This window comes from Diabrotica undecimpunctata, chromosome 1 (genome assembly GCF_040954645.1).
Source record: "Diabrotica undecimpunctata isolate CICGRU chromosome 1, icDiaUnde3, whole genome shotgun sequence".
Lineage (NCBI taxonomy): Eukaryota > Metazoa > Arthropoda > Insecta > Coleoptera > Chrysomelidae > Diabrotica > Diabrotica undecimpunctata.
This window is the reverse complement of record NC_092803.1, coordinates 152,784,350-152,804,675: the sequence shown is the minus strand read 5'-3', so window position 1 is coordinate 152,804,675 and position 20,326 is coordinate 152,784,350. Positions and strand designations below refer to the sequence as shown.

General features: G+C 31.5%; 1 protein-coding gene across 1 annotated transcript in view; it reads right to left on the bottom strand.

Annotated features, from left to right (window-relative positions):
* The window catches only part of Nsun2 (tRNA (cytosine(34)-C(5))-methyltransferase Nsun2), a 35,896-nt gene extending 18,450 nt beyond the window's left edge, over nt 1-17,446 (bottom strand). The window contains exons 1-7 of the mRNA XM_072520268.1: nt 17,222-17,446; nt 17,063-17,155; nt 13,594-13,790; nt 12,009-12,186; nt 11,272-11,511; nt 7,725-7,837; nt 6,563-6,750 (exon numbers count right to left, since the gene is read on the bottom strand). Of these exons, the coding sequence (XP_072376369.1) occupies nt 6,563-6,750; nt 7,725-7,837; nt 11,272-11,511; nt 12,009-12,186; nt 13,594-13,790; nt 17,063-17,155; nt 17,222-17,278 (1,066 nt within the window). The 5' untranslated portion in view covers nt 17,279-17,446. The remainder of the gene's footprint in view (nt 1-6,562; nt 6,751-7,724; nt 7,838-11,271; nt 11,512-12,008; nt 12,187-13,593; nt 13,791-17,062; nt 17,156-17,221) is intronic.
* Nucleotides 17,447-20,326: the final 2,880 nt, after the last annotated feature.

Below are 20,326 nucleotides of genomic sequence, written 5' to 3'. Positions count from 1 at the left end.
ACACTTAAACAGTATAAAACAAAACAAAATAAAATCCTATAAAACAAAATAAAATTCTATAAAAACAAAATAAAAATAATGTTTGATGTGTTTAAACACAAACACTATACACACTTACTATGTTCTTCTCGTTTTTTTTTGTTTTTGGTTTTTTTTATGCTGATGTTCTTATTAAACTATTAGAAAATATTATTCGCTGTCTAAACCTGAAGATGCAGTGCTGCTATCGCTGTCATTATCTTCACCACCTGGTGTAATTATAATTGGCTCTAGTAAAACTTTGATATGAGTGTCAAGTTCCCACATACGATGTTCTTCTTTAATTATGTGGCCTATACATTTAGCCCATTTCTCTGGAGTTACATGGAGGATTGCTTGAATCAAAAGTTTCTTAATTTTGTTTAATTTGAACGTTTTGTTATTGCGTGCTACTTCTCCTTTCACTTGCTCCCAGATAAGTTCAATGGGATTAAGTTCGCAATGATAAGGCGGTAGACGCAGAACTTTGACACCATAATTTTGTGCAGTTTCATCTACAGCATATTTAAGATATTCAATTTTCCTTAACCGTGCAATGTCAAGTAGTTGAATTTTGAGCATTGATTCTTCGTATGCAATCCCCTTTTCTGTAAGCCATTCTTGAATTCTCCCTTTCCGCCATGCCGTAAGATTCTCTTAAACCAGCGCTCAAATACTTCAGAAGTCATTTCTTCATGATAATCACCTGTTTTTTTCGACTCAAATTGAAGCAAACCATCAACAAGGAACCCTGTATCACTTCCTATATGGGTGATGATTAAACGCCGTCCCTTTCCTGATCGAGCCTTTAATCCTGTAGACCAGCCTTCTATAAATGCTTCGCGTTTACTTTTTACATTTAAATCTTGCCAAACTTTTCCAACTGTATGACCTTCGTTAATCCAGGTTTCATCCAAATAATATATTTTGCATCCAGTGCTGCGAATTTTTCGTATTTCTTCTAAATATTTTCTTCTCCACAGAATAATTTCATTTTTTTCTAATAGCATACTTTTTCTGTTGCGTTTTACGTATCGAAAGTTCATTTCGTGCATGGTCCTGATTAAGACTCTACGAGATATCTTGGGTAAAGAATCATCATTTTCGAGCTCTTGAGAAATTTTTTTCAGTGTTGGAATTTCACTCCGAAAATAAAATGAATGAATTGAATTGAAAACAATGCTTTTCCTACCTCTAGTTTTACCTTTTTCTGGCTTTTTATTTTCCGATGTATTTTTAAGTACATGATAAATACAGCTAACGGATACTTTTGTTAAACTGCTACAAATGTCGACCGCTTGGCTAACGTTTAATGCCATTTTTCTGCCGACAATTCCTTCATTAACGTTTCGTATCATTACCGTCTCTTCGGACGTTAACATTTTCCGTCTCTTTTGCGGCTTTTCATTCTTGGAATCAACATCAGAATTTTGCTGTCTTCTCTTGGAACAACTCGGTTTTTCGTCCATTGTATTTCAATAATCTGGATATATACTATATATACATAAATTTCAAAGAATATAACTAAATATTTACTATAAAACGACAAACTATAACACTCTTATTATCTATAACACGTTTTATCAATACTACAATACAGTATTGATAAAACAGTATTGACAACAATAAGTTTACAAACTTATCACATAAAATATACTCACAAAAACACATGCACTATTTACCCATAGAAACACCAATGTTTTCTTCGTTCATTTCTTGGGCAAAAAATAATAAAAACTAGTTTTACTGCATGTCTGGATCCGAATTGTAAAACCGAGTTCCCTCGCTAATTCCAACATTGTCAAACGATTGAAAAATAATGTTTTAAAATATCGATTTTTATTTTATAAATTTAAATACGTAACGAAACGGAACATATAAATAAAATTTATTTTATTACAATTTTGTGCTTAATTTTTACTATTGAAAATATCATGTTTTTTGGTATTTTTATGACGGTAATAATCGCTGCGTGGAAGAATACAGGTTTTGTATGACCATAATTACTACTTGTGAACAAGATTTGGCTACACTGTTCGACAACTTCTGGTCAAGTCTACTATAGAGAAGCACAAATAAATATCTTCTTCTTCACGTGCCATCTCCGCGACGGAGGTTGGCAATCATCATGGCTATTCTGATCTTAGATGCTGCTGCTCTGAATAGTTCAATTGATGTGCATCCGTACCATTCCCTCAAGTTACGCAACCATCAGATTCTTCTTCTTCCTACACTTCTCTTGCCCTGGATTTTCCCTTGTATAATCAATTGAAGTAGGTTGTATCTCTCATTACGCATAACATGCCCCAGGTATTGCAGCTTTCGTGTCTTGATGGTTTCCAATACTTCAAATAAATATACTACTTTATATATTCTGTAATTTCTTATGAGGAAACGCAAATTGCAATCGAGAAAACAGGCAGTTTTCGAGGGCCGCTGTGTACATTTAAATTTGAGGATATTCCGCGTTTAAACTATGATATCACTCTTCTGAATTGAGGGCTTCTACTATAGGTAACCGTGTGTCTAGTCGCGTGGCGCTTACTGTATATATACAGATTCGGCAAATTTTCAACTACCGTATACGTTATTCAGTATGTGGAACAAAGATAACACTTAATTGTTTGAATAGAAGTGAGAGGCAGTCACCATCTCGATAGAGTAGGTATGACTTTTAAACAGTGTTGCTATTATTTCTGTTACATCTTTCCTTCTAAAATTTTAGTCCGATACATGAGTCTAAAATAATATTTAAATCCACTACAGTTCATTGTAGAATAAAAATTAATATTGTCGCAAAAAAATTCAAATAAAGTAGCCACGTAATTGTTATTTTCTAATCGATTTTATCAATTACTTTATTAGTTAACAAAGAACAGTGATTTAAGTAATTTATACGTGGCAACAAAGCATTGTTCCCCTGAAGAGTTTAAAATTTTAAGCAACGCCTTCTTTTACAGTGCGAAGCGGCATAAAAATACACCGATGACGATGACCGACAGTAATTATCGGACATTGATGGGGTGCAGTTCTTTGCATAAAATTATTTCGTCGCCAACTTTCCGTCGGTAAATCTTTAAGAAAAACTCAAACACTTAGGTATTCGAGTTTTAAATGTAATTTTTGTAGATTTTTAGCTGTGGTAGCTAGGAAATAAAACAATAATTAACTTAACAAACATTAACTAAATATAAATATTATTTTTATAAGAAAAAAACCAATCAAAAAAATTATTCTAAATAATTAAAATTAAAGGCATTTTTAAAAAATCTCTAACCAATTAAATGTTCAAACAAACCACCATTTTAAGCTAAACAAAATCCGAATCTATCAATTAAAGCTCAAAGTCTCATTGCATTTAGCTGATTTGGTTGTACTCGACTACAAAGTTGAACAATTTTTTCTTACAATTCTGCTAAATTGGTGGCTCGTTCGAATTCATGCCGATATAATTTTGATTTTAGCATTCCTACGAAATAAAATACCAAAGGTGCTAAATCTGGTGATCTAGGGGGCCATTTTATTGTTCCTCGTGTAGAAATTATTCGTCCAGGATATGTTTGTTCCAAATAATTTGTAACTTCGATTGCATTATGTGCTGGGCAACCATCCTGTTGAAACCAAACATCATCGAAGTTGACCGCAAGGTTTCAAACTGCTGGAATAATCTGATTGCGTAATAAATCTAGATACTTTCGTCCATTCAGATTTCCCGTAATAAAAAATGGACCAATTATATTATCGTTTTAAATGCCAGTCCACACATTTAATTTCTTTGGGAATTGTGTTTTCACAGCAATACTCAAATGTTTCTTTTCCCTAGACCAATAGCGGACGACAGATGGATTATGACGTTTATGGATTGTGAATGAAGATTCATCGGGAAACATTTTTTAAAAAGTTATTGTTTTTAAAAAGCAGCAATAAATAACTATTATTTCTACAATAGAATGGTTCCCATAATACCATTTCACCATTTGAATCTTTTCTTTTTGAAAATACAGTAGAACCTCGATAGGTCAAACCTCAATAACTTAAAAACCTCTATAACTTCAAAAAATTATATGTTCCCTTCCCATCGGAGCCCAAAACCTCTACAACTTAAAATACACAATCTCGATAACTTAAATAAATAATATCAATATTGGCCCTCAGTAACTTAAAGAAATGTTTTCACAATCTCTATAACATAAAATTGTTTACCAATGACAGCTGAACAGCTTACTGTATCATAAGTTTTGATCACTGTTCTAGAAACATCGAATTAGGTTACACCTTGCTTAAAATGAGTTCAAAAAGAAAATTAACAACGCTAACATATGCTGATAAATTAAAAGCTATAGAAGCAGTGAAAAATGGATTCAAAAGAAAAGAAGTTGCGGCTCTGTTTGGAATACACGAGAGTACATTATCAATCATCATAAAAAAAGAAACCGAACTATTGAAAAAACAAGAATCAGGAGACAAAAATTGCCGAATTCCCTAATTTGGAACAGTGTTTGTTTACGTGGTTAAAACAGTATCGAAACAAAAACATCAGTATCAGTGGACCCATACTGAAAGAAAAGGCTGTAGAGTTCGCTAATTCACTAAAAATCGATAATTTTAAAGCCAGCAATGGCTGGTTAGAGAATTTCAATAAACGAATGATTTAACCTTATAAAAATGTGCGGCGAAAGTACGAGCGTAAGCAAATCAGTCTGCCAAGAATGGAAATCTGACTTGCATAATTTAGTGAATAATTATGATCCCAATGATGTTTTTAATGCTGATGAAACTGGTCTGTTTTTTAAATGTCTTCCCGCAAAAACATTAACATTCAAAAATAAAAATGTCATGGAGAAAAACACAGCAAGGAACGACTTACGATTCTGCTTTGTGCAAATTCTACGGGCACAGAAAAACTCAAACCTTTAATTATATAGGTAAGTAAAAAAAACTCGGTTTTTTGCAGGTTTAAAATCACTACCCATGGATTATGAAGCCAATAAAAAAACATGGATGACAGCAGAACTTTTTAAAAAATGGCTGATTAATATAGATTAGCAATGGGCAACTTGAAATAGAAAAATTGTTCTGTTCATCGACAACTGAACAGCACACGGGGACATACCACCATTAAAGGCAATCAAAGTACAATTTCTTCCACCAAACACAACATCACAACTTCAACCTTTGGATCAGGGTATCATTAAAAATTTTAAAACATTATACAGAAAAGAAGTTGTTAGAAGAATGATAGCTGATATGGAGCAAAATACGATTTCTTCTATCAATTTTCTTCAAGTAATGAGGATGATGGACAAAACATGGCAAAACGTAACACACCTCACAGTGAAAAACTGCTTTAGAACCTGTGGTTTTTCTTCAGAACCTCAAGAAATCATTTTGAAGAGGAAGATAATAATGATCCTGAATAATGGAATAACAACATGTACTGTATTTAAAGTTATAAAGACGATGAATTTAATGACGACCCACAAACTTCATCTAAGAGCATATCAATCAACGAAGCAAGAGTGCTATAACGACTGTACGATCATTTATAGAGCAGTGTAGAAACATAAAAGATAACGTATTTTCTTCTCTATGTTATTGAAAATCAAATCGATTTAGAATCTATGAATTGTTTAAAACAAAAGAAAATCACAGACTTTTTTTAGTAGACTATACCTTTAATTATTGCTTTAACTTTTTGTAACGAATATAATAAATGAATGTAGTGTATGTAGTAATGTATAATAAATGCCTATATTTTAATAAACTTCTGACCTATATTAATCCATCACAACATAGACCCTTGATAACTTAAAATCTCTATAACTTAAAATATTTGGTTTTTCCCTTGTAATTTAATTTATCGAGGTTCTACTGTATACGCTTGGCATGTTAATTATTTGTTTTCAACCTTTTACCACGACAGCTAAAAATCAAAGAAATAGACCTTACCTTATTGACCTTAAACCTGCTGTACAGATAAGGACCGCCTATTCTTTTGAGGGGAAGTCGTAGAGGGGGCAAATGGTTTATACTATTTGTCTGTCTACTGAAGTGCGTTATTTATTTAGCTCACGCTGTTGTCGCATCTCAATTTCTCAATTCAGTATTCTTTGTTAATTAATGAAGTAATGATATAATCGTTTAAAAAATAATACTTACATGATTACTTCATGTAAGGTTCGTTGGGGCAATATTAATTTTCATTCTGCAATGAACTGTAGTGGATTTAAACATTATGTTACACTCATGTATCCGACTAATGTTTTAGTAGGAGTTATGTTACAGAAATTTCGCAACACTGTTTAAAAATTAGACTCGCTACTCCAAGTGCGTGGATTGTGTCTCACTCGTATTCAAACAATTAAGTGTTATCTTTGTTCCACATACTGATTAACGTATACGGTAGTTGAAAATTTGCCGAATCGGTATATATATATATATATATATATATATATATATATATATATATATATATATATATATATATCAGATATACAAATCATACATTCATTTAATCAATCTCACTTTTTATTTTATAAAATACCTGGTGAATATTTTAGGCCTGGCAAAACTTCCGATACATCTAGCAACTCTAAAACTCCTTCGTGCTCGGCCAATAGCCTGTGAATGACTGACTCGTTTTCAATAGGATTTATCGAACAAGTTGAGTACACAAGTTTTCCACCAACGCTCAGTAACTCAACTCCTCTTCTTAGTATTCTGGTTTGCACCCTAAAAACGAAAGATTTAATATGCATTTTAAGTGTAGTTATGTATATAATGTGCGCATTTTAGGAGTGTAGGATTAATTTTTGATTTTTTGTTGCTATATATATATATATATATATATATATATATATATATATATATATATATATATATATATATATTTAAAATTATTAAACGAAATATTTATATATTTAAAATTATTAAATAAATTAAACGTTCAGTTCTTTTTAAGAAAAAACAAAATTAAGTCAGTTTTTATAAAGTTTGCGAATAACAGAAATATTTATACATAAAAAATTGTTTAAACCAACAGTACACTTTCTAACATGGAGGACAAACAGACTCCCAAAACACTGATATGCTCTGAAGCTATTTTCTTGTGGCATTTCAAAGTAATTATTATTTAAATGGGAATAAACCACAATTAAAGGTTAAAGTAAGTTTATTGACGTTTCAATTTCCACTTCGGAAATCGTTCTCAAAATACAAACATTAGTAAATTAAACAAATAAACTTACCTCAACCTTTAATTGTGGCTTGTTCCCATTTAAATGGTAAGTACAATATGATTTAATAACCGTTAATAAAATGTTTATATTTAACTGTAGGTAACACAGTATGGCCACGTTGTTTCAAATTAAGGAAAGGAAAATGGTTACCAGCATATTCCCGAAGTTAACTCTTCAGTTACTTCACAACGAAAGAAAAATCAACAAGTAGTTGCTTTGCATTTTTGCAATGACATTTAGTTTGACTCCAACAAACAATGAGGTAGTTTCAAAAAAATGAACATAGCATGATACTACTTCTATTAATGTATAATACTATATAATATCCAGATACTCGAATCTCGATTATTTCGCAATGGTTCGATAGATTTTTGTGAATCTAATGACATCCGAACAAAGATTTGGTCAAATGTGTCAGTTCTGGTTTTTGATGTAATAATAACTAATAAAACATCACAAATTACTTACCCGTGCAAGTTTAAACCATTTGCTGCAGTCCATTTCATCCATATATCGGGGTTTTTTCTCAAAGTTCCATCACCAGAACACGGTACGTCACATAAAATTCTGTCAAATTGAACCTACAACGTAAACAATATATTGCCTTCAATATAATTTGTAAAATAATTTTAAATCATGAATTTTAAGGTTGAACATATCTCGTAATGTAATAAGTATTGAGTTGTCTTATTATGGTATTCAAATTATAGCTCTTAAGATGCAGAATATACAGTGTTTATCTTAGTTAAGCAGACTAGAAGACTATTTACCTGAAAATTGGTCAGGAAAAATATATTACCAGAAACCAAATAGACTTTGTTTTATTTAGAGACAAACCGGACAGATATAGAAATTCAATAAAATCAAAAAAATATATATATAACCAGGCGCTGACATAAACTCGGATCACGTTCCTATTTAGCGGTAATAGAGACAAAATTAAAAAGGTTAAACAAAAATAATAAACCTAAAAAAGAATTTTATTTGAAAAGATTAAAAGGTATCAGAATAGAAAATCAAGTCAAAGAAAAAATAAACGACAACCCTAAAACTATACGGATAAATAATAGAAAAAGATCTTAATGAAAAATGCAGAAAATCTCAATAGTGGACAGTATAAGCTCTTAAATTGCAAGACTAGAAAAAAAAAAATAAAAGTAACGAAGAAGAATTCGCTAAATGAGCAGAGTAGGGAAATTCGTGAATACAAAAATAAATATTACAGCTTTAATGGTCATCGAAAATAAAGAAAATGACAATGAGAAAACAAAAGCACATGCATGTAATAAAGAACTTAAATGGCCAAATTGTCACAGAGAAAAAACATTAAAACATCTGTTGTTACGATGTCTAGCACTATATGTATTAGAACAGATATGAGGTTTATTTAATCACTACAAACTTTTGAATTTAAATGATTTTTTATTGACTATAAATTAACTTAAACTTAACAGCGGTTGAAAGAAAATAAAAAGGTTATATGTATGTGTATTACGTTTGAAAGTTTGAACTCGAATGTCTGCTTTTGGTAACTATTTCAATATAGTCCTTAAGAAAGGCGGGGCTGGTCAAAAACATATGAGCGTCACTGGCGCACTAGCGTTTTCAGATACAATTAGCGTAAACATCCCCATTAAAACCATCGGGTTTCAATTGGACAGTTACAGGAAAGGTTGCCAAAAAAAGTGAATCCTTGTTAACTAGTTGTAAAACAAGAAAGTAAAATAGCTAAAAAGTAAAGTGAGTAAAATTAAAATGTTCATAATAAATGTTTATTAATATAAAATTAAAATGTTCATAATCAATGTTCACTAAGATTCGCTTTGAGATGGTAACACGCTCAACTCCACCACAGGTCTTTTGAAGGTGCTAAAGGCACATTCAAAGGTAGACCCTCTTCTTTGACCAGTACTGAAGTTCCGATCTCAAAGTGTTCTTCTCGTCCCACTTCACTCGTTGTAAAGTGGAGATGTACTCTTTGGGTCACCTGGTTAAAAAATGTCGGCGTAGTTGCTGCATTCGTTCATAACGAGAAATTCTGTTTTCCTTGATGTCGCCGTAGTTGATTGGATCAAGAATTGACGTAAGAATGTCACCAATAAGGAAATGTGCAGATGTTTAGGTAGTAGGATCAGAGGAAAGGGGACAAATGGGCCTTGAATTTAAATACACTTCAACCTGATACAGACACGTGGTAAAATCTTCGTGAGTAAGAGAGGCCTGCCGACTACCCGTTTAAGGTGGTGTTATACGGACTTTATTCCCGCTTCTCATAATCCACCTTGATGTGGAGCTCTAGGAATTATAAAATTCCATTGTATCCCATCCATCGAGCAAAAAGACAAAAGAGGGAATCTAATCGTTATGAAAAGGAGACCAAAAAAGTGGCCTCTGATGGCGGACATATCCGGAAATGCGAATGCGCCAAATTTAAATTTCATGACACTTCACAATAATCATACAGTGGTGTAGGGGTTCTAATTTATCTATTTATTTGTTATATTAGATAATATTAATATTACATAATATTAATACATAATACACTTAAAATACTTTTTTTAAAACTAGGACACAATAAAGTTTTAATTAAATAATAACAATAATAGTCTAAAATGTGAAGCAATTGTTAAAAAACTTCAATAGAAAATACAAATAATCTTTCATGTGACAGTTGGGACAAACAATAACATCAGAAATGACATAACCTAACTAAATTTGATTTCTTAAACAAGGAAAGAGTCTGTCTTTCCTTGTTTAATGTGGCCTCTCAAGATGGCACTTCCTGTCTAATAATATTTTTGCCCCCACTACCTTTACATTCCCTCTTTTGTCTTTTTGCTCGATGATCCCATCACGGGCTAAATCAGTTTTAATATCAAGGGCGTTAGAAGTTAGAAAGTTTTTATCTCGTTATTTGCACCAACCAATGTGCTTCCATTATCGAAATATAATTTTGCACACTTACCTCGTCTAGACATAAAACGACGTAAGGCTGCTAAGAAACAATCAGTAGTTAAGTCGCTTACAACTTCCCGCTTTGTGAGCGGGATTTATGCTTTGGTGATTTTGAAATTTCCTCCCGTCATGTCACGAAGAAAAAAAGGTCCAGCATAGTCAACGTCGGAAGTAGAGAAAGGCCTAGAAGGAGTTAAGCATGAAAGGGGAAGAAAGGGGAAAAAATCCCAAAAATCAATAATTAATTGTCATTTTCCAACAAAAAACTGCAAATGACTCGAAAAAGAACCTTTTTTCGAAAAATTGCAAGGAAGGAAAAGTATTTGATTCGATGAAATAAGTCTAAAAAAATTTTACTCGAAGCGATTCTGGAAATTGTTTTTTTGTTATTTGTAATTTATTTGTTAGTAACAATTTAACGGTCCACTTGGAAAACGTGCTTATATAGATCTAGAATAACTGATCCGTTCGACATATTTCTTTGGTCAACTTTTTTGTAATGATTTAATTTTATTTAGATATGTACCAAGATTATGTTTGGCTGCGAGGGTCGATTTTAATGTCCAATAATTGTTATGTAAACCTATTGGTTCTAAAACATGCCGTCATCAATACGCCATTAATCAAAAGAAACCCAATATTTTTCTATATTCTTCAAAGTTATTCTTCTCCCATTCCGCTTTCGTCTTTAAGTAAAATTCATGAGAAATATTCTGCTCTTATGGAAAATGTAAATGAAATGAATGATGATCGTTAGAGGATTGGTTTGTGAATTAACTGCTCGCAAACCTCAAGATACACCCAAGGGTGGTTAAATGTGGTAATAGTGGAAACAAAATTCTCGAAGAAACTTCTAGAACGAACCAGAAATTCAAAGGTTATGAGAAAAATATTTTTATGAAGATTTTTTGAAGTCAATTTTGAAGATTATTGATTCTTACAATGATTTCTCTGACTGTAATAAATTTACATGCCACCATTGAACTGCACTCATCTCTTGTGGCAGACCCCATGAGCATTTATTTAAGTAAAATTATTTTAAAATTAATACTTTACAAACCTGTTCCACAGATCCATCAGCTGTAGTTGTATTTAAATTAGGCAAAATAGCGCTGTCATGATTTATAACAGCTACACATGGAGAATTCAAGCGTTTGGCTTGATGAACTAACATATAACAACGTTTGTTGTCAATGTCATTAGCAATAACATATCCAGACGGTATTGGGTCTTCATTGGCATGGAGAAGTTCTAGTAATTGAGCTGTCTTTGATCCTGGAGCAGCACACATGTCCAATACCTAAAAAAATTAAATGTATACGTAAGATACTCATTTTCTATTAATAATTATAATTTGTTATAATATTTAAACTTTCATTTGTATTTTGAGAATGAATTCCGACGTAGAAATCGAAACATCAAAATAAACGTATTTTCAATTGAAATTGGGGTTGCTGTCCATTAAAGATAGTAAATATTATTAAAATGCCACAAGAAAATAGCTTCAGAACAATTTAATCAAAATTATAATAACGGAGTGTCAGATTGACGCATCCAATTTTGTTTACGGGTATATATAAAAAAATTAAATCCATTTTTAACACCATTATTTTTTTAAGCAAAGCTCCTATATAAGGTAGCGTCATAGAATAGCGGTTCTTGACATCTATTCACTACTCTCGATCAGTTCGTTTCTAGTCATTATATATTTACTCAGGTTTAAATCAAAAACTGCAAGAAAAATAAGTAACAAAATAATGAAATGTGAATTTATCAGAAAATAAATTAAATCGTTACCTTGTGATGAGGTTGTACATCTAAAACCAGTGGGGGTATCATGCTAACAGTTTCTTGTCTGGAAATAGTACCATTTTCAGTTTCTGATATTAAGAAATTATGAAGCTTGTAGTAGGCTTCGCATCTTCTAATATCTTTTCTCGTCAATTCCATCTGCCATGCCAGCTTATTAGGATACCTATAAAAACATTTGAAAACTTTGAAATCGATCTAATGTAACAAACACCTTTGATACATCTATAATACCCACGAGTTTAATAATAAGGATTTTGAAGATTTAAAGTATTTTTTTTTTTAATTATTATTCTCATTGGTCTTAGTAAATAGTTTTTTTCAACAAATTTTTTCTACCAAACTTTGTATGTGTGAATTAGGAATAACAAAGTCTTTTAAAATCAGCAAAATATACAGGGTGTCCCATTTACATTAAAAAAGTTGAGGGAATTTCCGGTAAAACCAGAAGTAGCGTAGTAATAAAAAATCTGGAGACAGGTGAGGTATGTGTCATTGTACTTTCATGATTAGTGTCTTTTTTGTTTCTCAACGATATTTAGTTGGTTCCACACTTTATCTCAGCCTTGTATATATAATATAATAAAATACTATAATATATGTGTGATAAAAGTAATTCTAAGTTAATACTAGAATTGTTTAATTCTATATAATTTTCATTTTTAAAATCATAATGAAATTCCTTGTAGTTCAGTTTATAATTCTTTTTAAAACTGGGCAATTCTACAACTATGGCAGAATGGTGTATACTGTATACTATTATCAAATAGTGAATTAAGTGGAATAACTACATTAACATTGTATAAATTTGTATAAAAAGAATTAGCTTAGTAGACAGCAAGACAGTCATCAGGGCATTCAACATTTAAACCCAAATTGTTATTACTCCAGGAAGGATTTGGTAAAATATAATCAACACGCAGTAGCATGTTTCCAAACTTCTCCATAACATATGCAACTGAAATGTGATATATATACATTTAGGTCAGATGATGGTGTGATATAAACTAACTATGCATTTATTGTTAATTTTAAATTATACAAAAAATTGTTCTACCTCACAATCAGGAATAACCATTTCGCAATTGCTTTTAACAGTAATTAGACACCCCCAGATTTTTTTTTGTAAAAGCAGGATTGTGGTCATTACTTAACACAACATAACCAGTATCTTAATTCAGCATCTTTGTAATCACAAGTTAACCAAATTTCCATGATAATGATTATTTAAGAATTGCATTGAGCTATGGCAATTTTCAGAGATTTTAGTTTATTTCTTAACCCACTAACATTGATTTTGATAATAAATTAAAAAGCAGGTGAGCTTACATGTCTCACTGAGTTTTTTGTGCGGAATTATATATAATATAACTTATAAATATATCTTTATTAAATTGTTCATTCTTTTTGTGTATTTAATTTTTATTTTACTATTACAGCCTTTTTTGAAAACTGAACTGAAAATTTTTGAACATGATTCGGTATAATAGGTATTCACTGAACCTTGCAGGATGGCGTAATTAGCTCCATTAATCTTATAATATACTTTATTTTCTTTTCTAACTTAACTTACCAAGGGATAGGAAAAATACTTGGTTGTTCAGTTCCATCTACTTGATTAACACAATCTTTTATTAGTTGTTCTTCTACAATTCCTAGTAGCTTATTTGCAACACCTTTGGAACCTGTTATTCTAAAGGTGGCTGGTAGGTCAGTTTTTAAACAGGAAATAAACTGATCAAATTCATTTTCTTTACAAACCCCAACTCTCTAAAACAATTAGAATAAATTAAAAACTCAACCATTTAAAAATTGGTAGAATATAATACACTCACAGCCATATACTACCAAAGCTCTTTTTGTTTTTGGTTACACAATAATTATTGTGTGAGATTGTATCTCTAAGCATATTTGTACAGACTTAATAGTAATAAATAAAAAAAGGGAATAAAAAGAAAGTCCTTTTTTACAGAGATAAAACAGGCCCGGAACGGCAAAGTTTAAAAAAATAATAAGTTATTCAAATTTTGTTTTCAAAATGATAATACCACAATTAATATTGTTAAATTTTATTTGATTGTGTTGCATGATTCATAAACTTTATTACACTGACACTGTATACCAAGTAATTTTCATCATTGTAAGACACACAAGACTTAATGTAATTCATGAGTCTGGAGTGAGTACCATCCTTTATGCCAACCACTGATACAAATTAGTAGCCAGGGTAGTCGGCAGCAGGAACATGGCCTCAAACTAGTGTGTGAGGCACAAGCATCTCATCTGTTTAACCCCCTTCCCCTCTCTGCTTCGAATAAACAGAACACCAAACAAACAGACACATGCAGTCATCATTGTTGTTATCGAAGGCTACACATGTAATCTGCCTATATTATATTTTATTGTCTGCATGTGTTGATACGAACCGACAGTTGTTTTATTTTGAAAAGGTCCCGTGAAAAGGTAACAAAAGTTTTAACTGCATTCTGTGCAAAAATGTGGAAATCTGAAATCACATCATAATTAAAAAATAAGAACCAAACTCGGAAAATATCCAGATTTTAGAGATTTTTGGATTTTGGAAATCCGGATTTTATAAAGTTCTCAAAAATGGAAAAAAGGTAAAGAGGTTGTGGTTAAGCTATAGTCAAAGTAATAAATCTCTATATTGTGTTCCCTATCATGGCATCAAATCAAGTGTTTGCCTTAGCTAAATAAAAAACAGTTGTAATTGGAGATAACTCGATGAAAAATTGCCTGAAAATAAAAACTTATTTAACCACAAACTTTGTTTTTGTTCATGGACAGCGTTAGAATCTTGTTTAGGAAAGGGAGGTATTGATGCAGAACTCCAAAAGAATATATAATCAAGAAGAGTCTCACTGGAAGGCTGTATTGGGCTGCATTATCAATGCTATTCTATTCCTAGCAAAGCAAGGAAGTCCATTACAGGGAACTAAGGAAGAATGTGATTTCAGTGACCCATCCAGTGGAATGTTGTTGAACACAGTGGAACTTATATAGCATTATAATGTCCCTCTTCAACAACATATTGAGCAGCATAAGAAAGAGCAAATCTCATATTCCTCACATAAAATACAAAATGAATTCCTTGAAATTATTGCCAATGGCATAAGGCAAAAAATAATAAAAGACATTTTGAATGCAAAATATTCCTTAATATTTGACTCCACTCTGCTTATCACTCACAGTGAGCAAATGACTCAAGGAGTTTGTTAAGTCAAAACAAATACAATCGGAGGTAGAAGAAAGTTTTATTGATTTTCTCTTAGTTAATGACAAAACAGTTGAAGGTCTAAGTAAAGAAAACCTAAAAAAAATTAGGACAGAGATGGACTAAACTTGGAGACCTGTAGGGGCCAATCCTATGACAATGGGCAAATAAGGCCAGGAAGTATAAAGGAGTTCAGTCCAGACTATTTCAGGAGAACGAGTTAGCATATTTTGTCCTATATGCTGCTCACTCCATAAATTTAGTTAATGCTAATGTGACCAGTGCTACTATTGAGGCTCATAATTTTTTCACACTGGCAAATTCTCAGAGAATATGTGCCACTGTCATTGAAACCTGAAAGCAATACAAGATGGTCTACAAGATTAGATGAGGTAGAAACTGTGTATAAACATTATGGTAAAGATGTGCAGGCTCTAGTGGATTTTAAAAACTATGAGCTCTCAACGGCTCAAACTAAGAGTGAGGCCAGATACCTTTTGAAAAATATTGGAAAACTTGAATTCATTGTTTTGACATACTTTGCTGAAAAAGATCAATCATGTCAATGAGTGTTTGCAAAGAAAAGATCTAACAGTAGATTTGGCTGCTGGAACCTTCAAGGTTCTCTAACACTCTTGATCCTGCTGCATCTGAGGCCATTAATGAGGATAAATTCTTAGTAACCATAAGTGATCTACCATCTGAGTTCTCAGAAAAAAGACAAAGAAAAAATGTCTGATGAGCTGTGTGGTGATGAACCTATGTTAAAGGTTATTGACTTAATGATTACGAAACTCAGTGACAGGTTTAAGGCTTTGGACAACATAAACAGCAAATTTGGATTTTTGAATGGAGTCTGACCTAAAGAAATGCAAATCAAAGATCTAGAAATTAAAGCAGACGAATTGGCAAGTATCTACACTGCTGATCTCAATGTTGAATAATTTAAATTTGAAATAGAAAGTTTCAAACACCACACTAAGAAGGCTAGAAGAATTAATATTTGAGGTACAATACATAAAAAAATTGTGTGCAGTTACAGTTGAGTTACACTGCAAAAAAATTATTTGTATTAGTCATGTATATGTATAGTAATATAAGTGTTTTTCAATATAAGTGTAATGTATGTATTAATTGTATAAGTGTATTAATATAAGTATTTTTTATAAATGAAACTTTTTAATATGGTGTGTAATTTCAACTACCCTATCTAAAAAATTAGGATTATTCTTTGGTGGAAGAAGAAGGGGGGGCAGCAAACTGGTGTCTTTACTCTACCCTGACAAATCTCCTAGTTCCGGGCCTAAGATAACATACGGAACAAATATCTGAATATTAAAATATACACAACAAATCTGTGGTCTATTATCGTGGCTGAATGGATCAAGTTATACAAAGCCATTAAGTAAATGAAAAAAAAACTGTTACCTTATTTTCAGTGGTGCCATGATATGAAATTATTTCTTCCTGATTTGTCTGCAACTTAATGACATTTACCACATTGGCTTTTATAATGTCTGCCGCAGTTACAGAGAAAATTTCAGAAAGAAATAATTCCAGACCATGACTTATACTCCAAATATTGCACCATTACAAAACTGGTGAAAACCTACTCCTTTGTAATATAGCCCGTTCAATTTCTCAGATCATCATCACTCCGAAAGTTAATAAACCAAGCCAAGTATTGAAAATGCTGTATATATAGTAAAACGCTTATATTAAGTATCTACACACGAAAACTATATGCAAAGAATATAGACGCTTAAGCGTCTATATTCTTTGCTATATGTATATAAAAAAAAATCACCTTATAATACTGACAAAACTTTTCATTTTCTCTTATAATGTCATTGTAGGGTTTGCGAGTATCTACGTGGGTCTGTTTATTGGAGTCTTCTCCCTTAAACAATTTTAATTAAAAGTTAATCTTTAAGACACATGGAATCCAAATAGGGTTAGTGTTTACCTTTTTACCATGATTAAAGTGATGATTCTTTCTAAACCGATTATTTCTCCGTCCCATTATGTTTATAGAAAATGTGGAACGAAGGAATTGACAAAATATGTTGAACTTAAATATTTTGAAAATAATTTTTAATCTTAATTCAAAACGTTTAGTTAATAAAACTACATAAAACTAATTTTTTAATTTTTGAGCATGTGTATCTTGACATTGACAGGCACTTGTGACAACATCAGTGAACTAACTCTCGATATTTACAATCGAACGAATTATTATAATATTTGGTTTCATACAAAATTGATTTAAACTGTTTAAAAAACAGGACATCTTTAAAAATATTACTTTTTTAATTTTTATTTTAAACCTATTTTTAAATAATTTTTAGGTATTATAACTTATTGAAATGGTATACCAAATCGATAAATTAATTTTTAATCGATTATGGGATCGTGATCGGATCCAAAAACCTTTGGAATGAAGTTTGCTTTGTTTGTTTTAATTCAAACAAATTTATTTTTATCATTGGTGTTCATCCTGTTCATCTGTTCATAAGGATAAGGGATTGCTTAATTTGCAGGATCTGAGAATGTATGAAAGGAATCATATCTGTCCTATTGTTAGACAATAAAAAGAGCAATTTGAGCACTTTAAGATCTTATTCTTCTTCTTCTTGTGCCACTCCTATACTCCTATCGGAGATTGGAAATCATCAAGGCCAAGGCTATCCTGAACTTGTTTACAGCACTTTACAGCACTAATGTCTAGAGCCTGACCCACTACTCTGAGCCGCGTAATGTAGGTTGCCTATTATGAATTTGAATCGGGGAAATTACTGACAGACTTACGCATGACGTCCGACATTGGATAATCATTTTTGGCTAAAATAGATGTTAATAATTATTTTTCTTTCAAAACGAATTGTCATTACAACAAGCAATGTTAGTTCTATCATATAATGATTTAATGACTCCCTTTTAAACATTTATGTTGTGATTTGATTTATAATTTAGATATTATGTTCATATGTGTTGGTTTTTGTATACATGAGTCCCATATCCACTATTTTCCTTTGAGATTAAAACATCCAGAAAAGGCAACGATTTATTTTATTTCTTTTCCATTGTAAGTTTTATTGACTCCTCTTTTTTATCTTTTATTTATATTAATCAGAAGTGTGTCCAACAGATCATCTACATATTTCCAACGTATTGTGGGCTTTAAATTTTGATTAGGAATATTTGTTTTGAAATCTTCCGTCAATATATTAGCTAATAATGGATTTAAAGCACAGCCTAAAAATTTTGTTAATAGAAATCATTGTTTAGATGAAAATAAGTGTTGTCAGTAGATAATGTCAAAAGTTCCGTTATAGCTGACACATTTAATTTGGTTCTAGTTGTTAATCTATCATTTTGTAATTTGGTCCTAAATTGTTTTCAAAGTTTCATCTAATGGTACATTTATATATAGACTATTTATTTATATAAAAACTTACTTAGAAAATATTACATATTATACAAATCAATGTACCAAATTATATTAACATTTAAAAAATAAAGATAATTTTAATGAAATTTGTGATTTTTTTTCTATCTAATCGTTGTTTTATTTAAGTTAAACATAGCCCCAGCTATACAGATCCCTGTCTATAGTAATAACTTCAGTTTGTTTTTGAATAATACATCTACAAAAAACGTGCTACATATTTGATTCATTCATGCCTTGTAATGTGATTTTTTTGGCTTGCTTAAAAACGTTTTAGAGACCTCTAAATATTATTTATTAAATGATGGTTAGTTCCTCGAAAAGCTCTGGCTTTTAATATTTTTTGTTGCGTATATGAACATATATCTAAATTATAAATCAAATCCCAACATAAATGTTAAAAAGGGAGTCATTAAATCATTATATGATAGAACTAAAATTGCCTGTTCTAATGACAATCCGTTTTTAGAAGAGAAATAATTATTATAACATCTATTTGAGTAAAAAATGATTATCCGATGTCGGACGTAATGCATGCGTAAGTCAGTAATTTTCCCGATTCAAATTCATAATAGGCAACCCACATTACGCGGCTCAGAGTAGTGGGTCAGGCTCTAGACATTAGTGTTTACAGCTAACCTAAAGAGTTCATTTAGTGGTACAGCGTACAGCCAAACCACTCTTTCAAATTACGCAGCCATGACATTCTTCTACGGCCTGGATTCCGTTTTCCTTCTATTTTTCCTTGCATTATATTTTAAAGTAATGCGTATTTATGTCCTCTCATTACGTGACCCAAATATTCGAGTTTTTTTCGTTTGATCGTTGACAAAATTTCTGGGTCTTTTCCTATCCTTCGCATTACTTCAAAATTTGTAACTCTTTCAACCCAACTTATCTTCAGCATTCGACAGTAGCACCACATCTCGAAACTTTCAATATTTTTATATTGTTCTGCTTGAGAGTCCAGGAGTCTACACCGTATAATAGCGTGTTAAATACGTAGCCCCTTGGCATTCTTAATCGGAGAGGGATGCTTATATCTCTGTTGCAGAAGAATTTCCCCATCTTTATGAAAGTGGCCCTGGCAATTTCGATACGTCTTTTTATTTCATTGTTTTGGTCTCCAGTTTCGTTTATTGAAGTACCCAAGTATTTGTAACTTGATACTTTTTCAATTTGAATGCCGTTTATACTAATATGTGTTGGTTGTGTCATCTTCTTACTAAAGACCATATACTTAGTTTTTTTTGATAGGTATTGATACTTATGCCATAATTGTTGCAGGCAATATTTATATTTGTAAGTAATCGTTGTAATTCTTCTACTGTTCTTGCAACTAGTAAAGTGTCGTCTGCGTATCGAATATTATTTACAACCTCTCCATTGATTACGATTCCTTCGTTTGCTTGCAAATGCAGATGCTTTCACTATAAACATTAAATAGCAGCGGTGACAAAATGCATCCCTGTCGTAGGTACTCCTCTACGATTTTCTATTGCTTGTGATATCTCATTTTCTATATATTTTGATGTTAGCTTTCTGATTCCAATATAGATTGAGAATTATTCGCAGATCTTTATTATCTATGTCCTTTCTTTCAAGAATGTCTTTTAGCTTATC